Here is a 5,732-nt window from a genome sequence, read left to right as displayed (position 1 = left end):
TGTGAAACACTGGACGTGTAAAGTGTTCACACCCCTAATATAATCACGGTTTAGGGTGAGGGAATGTGAGCCAGCCGCCTGCCTAACGTTACAACTTCATGAGAACTACCCTCACAGCCACAACCATAGCACTGTCGTCCGTGAGAAAGCACATTGGCTCCCAATTCTACAGTAACCGCAGGCCTTGGAGGCACCCCACGGTACCAGTGACTGCTCCCATCACACATAACAGCTTCATGTTCCCTAGAGGCTTCACACGCGTGTCTCAGCCGTGGCGAGGGCGGCGCAGAGCAGTCCCAGGGAAGCGTGGCTGAGTCACGGCGGCCAGCCTGGCTCAGGTGGGGAGGCCTGGGGCACTGGCAGGTACAGCAGGTGACGGGGCAAAGCTGCTGGGGGCTCAGTGAGGACGAACCAGGCCGTCAGCCCGCACCTTCGACGGGCAGGTGAGTGCAGGGTGGGGTCTGGGCCAGGACATGCAGGGGCAGCTCAGACTCCAGGGCAAAGTGGGCGGAGTCGTAGGCTTGGGAATGAGGCTCAGGACGGGCGTGGAAGCAGGAGGCAGCCCCCGCCCCCCACACACACACACCCGGTTAACGTGAGGCCCCCACAGTTTGGATGAAAACCATGTTTAAATGTAGACACTGCCTCACACGTCACCTATGGCTGAAACACGCTTCCTCCCACCACAGGAGCCGTGGCTCCGGACGGGCCGCCCACCGTTTGATCTCATCTTTGCGCGTGTCCAGGTGGGGCCTAAGCAGCTGGAACTCGGGGCCCGAGGACACGAGCACGAACGAATCGAGGTAGTAGAACTGCGCGTGGTGCACAGGCTCCGGGAACACGTCTGTGCCCTGTAAGCACATCACGGCCGTTACCCGCACGCTATCATCATGCTACCAGCACACTACCATCACGCTACCCTCACGCTACATCACACTACCCACATGCTACCCTCATGCTACCCGCACACTACCCTCACGATACCTGCACACTACCCTCACGCTACCTGCATGCTACCATCACGCTACCCTCATGCTACTGTCACACTACCCACATGCTACCCTCATGCTACCCGCACACTACCCTCACGCTACCCACACAATACCCATACACTACCCTCACGCTACCCACATGATACCCTCATGCTACCCGCACGCTATCCGCATGATACCCACACGCTACCCTCACAATACCCTCACGCTACCCTCACGCTACCCTCACAATACCCTCACGCTTATCCCACTGGGATTAACGCCACTACTCTAACTGGCATTCTTCCATCTTTACACCTGACACCCACCTGTTCTAAATGTTAAACAGTCTCTGCTCAACCAGTTCACGATGTTTGCTTCCTCTCCCCCCCTTCTTCTAAAGATGTGATGACTAGATTTTCCTGTCATGAGTGTTTTGAGGTCTGAACTTGGCAGCAAAGCTATTAAGCATCAAGGATTTTGTTAAAGCCAAAACCTTACACAGGTTTAAGATGTAGTTGTGAGGGGCCCACGCTCACATTGCACAGCCCACACGTGTGGCCGTAACACCCCACAAGGAGGGGTCTCCTTGAAGGCGGGGCCACCGCCCGACCCCGGAGCCCACACCCGGCCTGTGCCCTCCCTCCCCCCAGGCCTCCTGGCCGCCCTTTCCTGCAATGAGCCTTGCAGGCTGGCAGTGCACGGCTCTCGTGTCCTGTTGTCACTCTCCCCTCTTGTCCTACTGGTCTGCTTCCGAACGACCTGCAGGTTCACTGAAACAAGATGTTTTCTCCCCAAAAGGCAGGCCGTAGGCCGCCATCACTGCCTCCCCTGCACAAGCACACTGGGCGCACGTTTAAAGTCCCCAGTGTTTCAATGTTAACAGCTTTGCCATCTTAACGAAAGGCATGTTTCACTGCGTGTGTGTGTGTGTGTCACACGTGTGCCCGTCGCGTGTTAAGAGCAGTCCGGTCACCAACTTCAGTGCCTGAGCAAACTCCTGGCCTCCTCGTTTCCCACCTCCTGGCATGGAGAAGGGCCTGCCTGCCCCACTGGGCCTCCCTGACCTCGAGGTGGCAGGGCTGGCCACCGAAATCGCCAGGAGTCACCCCTTACCAGGCACAGGGCGGGCTCCCGGCTGCGGGCCGACCACACCCTCAGGGTCCCGTCCAGGGAGGCCGACAGCAGCCACCGGGCATCGTGGCTCCAACCCAGGGCGCTCACTGCCCCATCGTGACCTAAAGGAGCCGTGGGAGGAGGGGATGGGACCAGGGAGAGAGAGGTCTGATCTGATTGGTTCTGATCAGTTCTGACAGGACCCGAGAAAAAGTGGCTCTGCTGCCCCCTGGTGGCCTTTCGGGGACTTTCCATCTCACTGCTGCTGAGCTGACAATGGTCACTGGTAATGGCAGTTGAGGCTCCGCACCACTGCCCAGGTGCTCGGGTGCCCAGATGTCCAAGTGCTGCCACCCACACAGCCCAGGGGAGGGCAGCCCCACCTACCGTCCAGCTACGGCACCTCCACACGCACCCTCTTTCCAGCCGAGCGGCTCCCTCTCCTGGCTCAGGTCACCCCGACTCCCTCACCCACACTCAGCAGAGCTGATGAGGCCACACGTCAGAGGGACGCCCGCCCACAGGAAGTCGCCACATGTAACTGGGCTCCAGCCGCAGCTCTGGGCCCACAGCTGACCCCACTCTGGGGGAGGGCAGGCTCAGCGCAGGCCAATGGGTTAAACCTCGCTGCTTCCTCCCCCGACTCAAGTCGGGTTCTACTCTGGTCTTGTCCCAAAGGGAACGAAAGTGGCCTCAGCGACCAACTCCAGGGCCGAGAGACCCGCCCGTAAGTTCACGGTGACCGGGGTGGCCACGTCGTACCTGAGAAAACAGCAGGTGCTCCAGTCAGACGGGCGTCGAAGACCAGGGACAGGTGGTCGGCCAGGCCACAGGCCAGCCAGCGCCCGTCTCCTGCTCGAGAAAGCAGAGACGATGCTCAGGTGAGTGGATCGTCCCCTCGGGAAGCGACGGCATCCGAGACGAGCAGGTCCCGGCTCCCGAGGCTGAGCCCAGCCCTGAGGCTGCTGGGCTTCGTCCACGGGGAGCTGAGGACGAGAGGCTGAGGAGCCAACGCGGGTCTGAGCCCCGAGCTCCCTGGACCCCGGCTCCGCCCTGGGCCCCTGCCGTCGGCCTGCCCCAGCAGACGCGTAAGCGGCATGTTTGCTAAGCAGTTCCGTCTCACGTTTCCCTAAGGGGAGGCAGAAATCAACTACGACTTCCTCCAGGACGTTCAGGTGGCGGGTCCTACCTCGCAGTCCCACGCTCAGTAGCAAGCACGTCCAACGTCACAAAGACGTGTTGTTCACTGAGCGAGGCTGCGGTCTGTGGGGGACAGTACGTCCAGCTCTCATCTCCCATTATCCTACAGCGTGTTTGGCTGGAATTGCATGAAAAGCAAAGGGGACTCAGCACGGCTGTCAGTAACCCCAGATCCGCCAGTGGTACTCGGGCAGCGGCTGGAGGGGTGGCCCGGGTGCAGCACCGGCCAGGCCCCGTCCACCGCAGACCGAGGGCAGGGCCTGGGGACCAGCATTTACTCTGAAAGGAGCGGAGATCAGTGAGACCGGGAGCTGCTTCAGGAAAGCCGCCTCCTCTCTCCTCCCAAATTCATTAGAAAAACGCCGGTGGCCAGAAGGGAAGTCTGGGGAGGGGTCTCGATGCCCTTGGACAGGACAGCTGCCACAGAGCCGGGCGGCCTGGCCGCGGGAGGGACAGTGCTGACGGACACACAGTCCTCGCCTGTGGGCTCCTCCGCCCCCCAGGGGAAGGGGAGGGGCTGCTTTTCCTCCCCACACAGACCCTCCGAGCAGCCTTCCCCCCAGGCCCTCATGTGAGGAAAAGGCGGACACGGCGACTCCGCAGGCCTGGAGTGCAGACGGAAGCTGTGCGGCCGGGCTCTGCACCCGCTCCTCCCACACACAGGGGACAAGTGCCGGTCTCAGTCCAAACCCAGCACTGCCCTGTGGCTCCAGGCCACCGAGGTCGCGAGGCTGCAAGGTCACAAGGTTGCTTAAACTCTATGCACGAGGGCCACGGGCAGTGAGCACCTCCCCACGCCGTACCTGAGAACTGCACGCAGCGCACGGCCACCGGGCCCGGGGCCACAGCCAGCCGCCTGCGGAGCTGGGTCGGCGGAGGGCTGTCCGAAGGGCACTCCTGGCTTAAGGAGGCGGAGAAGACAAAGGTCAGGAGGGAGCTCAAGTGAGACGGGCAGTAAATGCACTGGATCCCCCGTTTCTGTGTGTAGCTCCATCCCACCAGACAGGGTGCAGACGCACGTAAACTCTGACTCCAGGACCACGAAATGACTCTTGAAAGACTAGCATCCCTTCGTGCCAACATGCAGGTGTTTAAGCACAAACACCAAGCACTGACCACATGTAAGTGACCTGGTGGGACTCCGTGACGGCTCAGGGAGGGGCAGGTCGGTTCTGCTTTGAGTTTAGACCCTGTGGGTCGTGTCTCCCTCACACTGACTGCTTCCATCGTGAGCAGATCATCACCTTCCCAGCTTTCAGAAGAAACCAGGGACGGGCTGACAGACACACATCGATGGTGCACACGTCTGTGTACACGTGTACATACATCAGAGTTAACTTCAACTGAAGGACATACATCAGTGCATGCACACGTCTGTGTACACATGTACATACATCAGAGTTAACTGTGACCGAAGGACATACATCGATGGTGCACACGTCTGTGTACACATGTACATACATCAGAGTTAACTGTGACTGACGGACACACATCGATGGTGCACACGTCTGTGTACACATGTACATACATCAGAGTTAACTGTGACCGAAGGACATACATCGATGGTGCACACGTCTGTGTACACATGTGCATACATCAGAGTTAACTGTGACTGACGGACACACATCGATGGTGCACACGTCTGTGTACACATGTACATACATTAGAGTTAACTTCGACTGAAGGACACACATCAGTGCGTGCACACATCTGTGTACACATGTACATACATCAGAGTTAACTGTGACCAAAGGACATACATCGATGGTGTACACGTCTGTGTACACATGTACATACATCAGAGTTAATTGTGACCAAAGGACATACATCAGTGCGTGCACATGCCTGTGTACACATGTACATACATCAGAGTTAACTGTGACCAAAGGACATACATCAGTGCGTGCACACATCTGTGTACACATGTACATACATCAGAGTTAACTGTGACCAAAGGTGCGTGCACATGCCTGTGTACATGTGTACACGCACACACACACATACAGGTCTACACCTGTGTGGAAAGTCAGTGAACTATTTAAAGGGTTTCTCCAAATCACCAAGTTTACTCGGAAGGTCAGCCAGCTGCCCACCAGGTATGAGTGCTCCTGCGCCGTGAAGGTCTCCTACGGCCACTCTTGACATGGGTCTTGGGTGAGAACATGGTCACACTGCAGGAAGGAAATGCTCACGTCAGCTTCCGAGGTGAGGGGCCTCAGCTGCTTAAGAGAACAGTGAGAAGCACAGCACGCACACGGGCCATCGCGTCCCCAGGCAGTCACACGCGGAGTGACCGAACTCCGAGACTCGTCAGCACCGGCCAGCAGTGTCCGAGACTCGTCAGCACCGGCCAGCAGTGCCGGGAACTCGTCAGCACCGGCCAGCAGTGCCGGGAGACGCACTGCGCCGGGCAGCAGGCAGACTGGCCAGGCACCCCAATGGGGA

General features: G+C 58.8%; 1 protein-coding gene across 1 annotated transcript in view; it reads right to left on the bottom strand.

The window, feature by feature from the left end:
- WDR27 (WD repeat domain 27) overlaps nt 1-5,732 on the bottom strand; it is a 41,465-nt gene that overhangs the window by 19,178 nt on the left and 16,555 nt on the right. The window contains exons 14-18 of the mRNA XM_015558345.1: nt 5,381-5,458; nt 4,091-4,188; nt 2,850-2,939; nt 2,088-2,209; nt 716-851 (exon numbers count right to left, since the gene is read on the bottom strand). Coding sequence (XP_015413831.1) covers nt 716-851; nt 2,088-2,209; nt 2,850-2,939; nt 4,091-4,188; nt 5,381-5,458 — 524 coding nt within the window. The remainder of the gene's footprint in view (nt 1-715; nt 852-2,087; nt 2,210-2,849; nt 2,940-4,090; nt 4,189-5,380; nt 5,459-5,732) is intronic.

The sequence above is a fragment of the Myotis davidii genome, unplaced genomic scaffold (assembly GCF_000327345.1).
Source record: "Myotis davidii unplaced genomic scaffold, ASM32734v1 scaffold592, whole genome shotgun sequence".
In the NCBI taxonomy this organism is placed as follows: Eukaryota; Metazoa; Chordata; class Mammalia; order Chiroptera; family Vespertilionidae; genus Myotis; species Myotis davidii.
The sequence above is the reverse complement of the archived record's forward strand: the minus strand, read 5'-3'. Positions and strand labels throughout refer to the sequence as shown.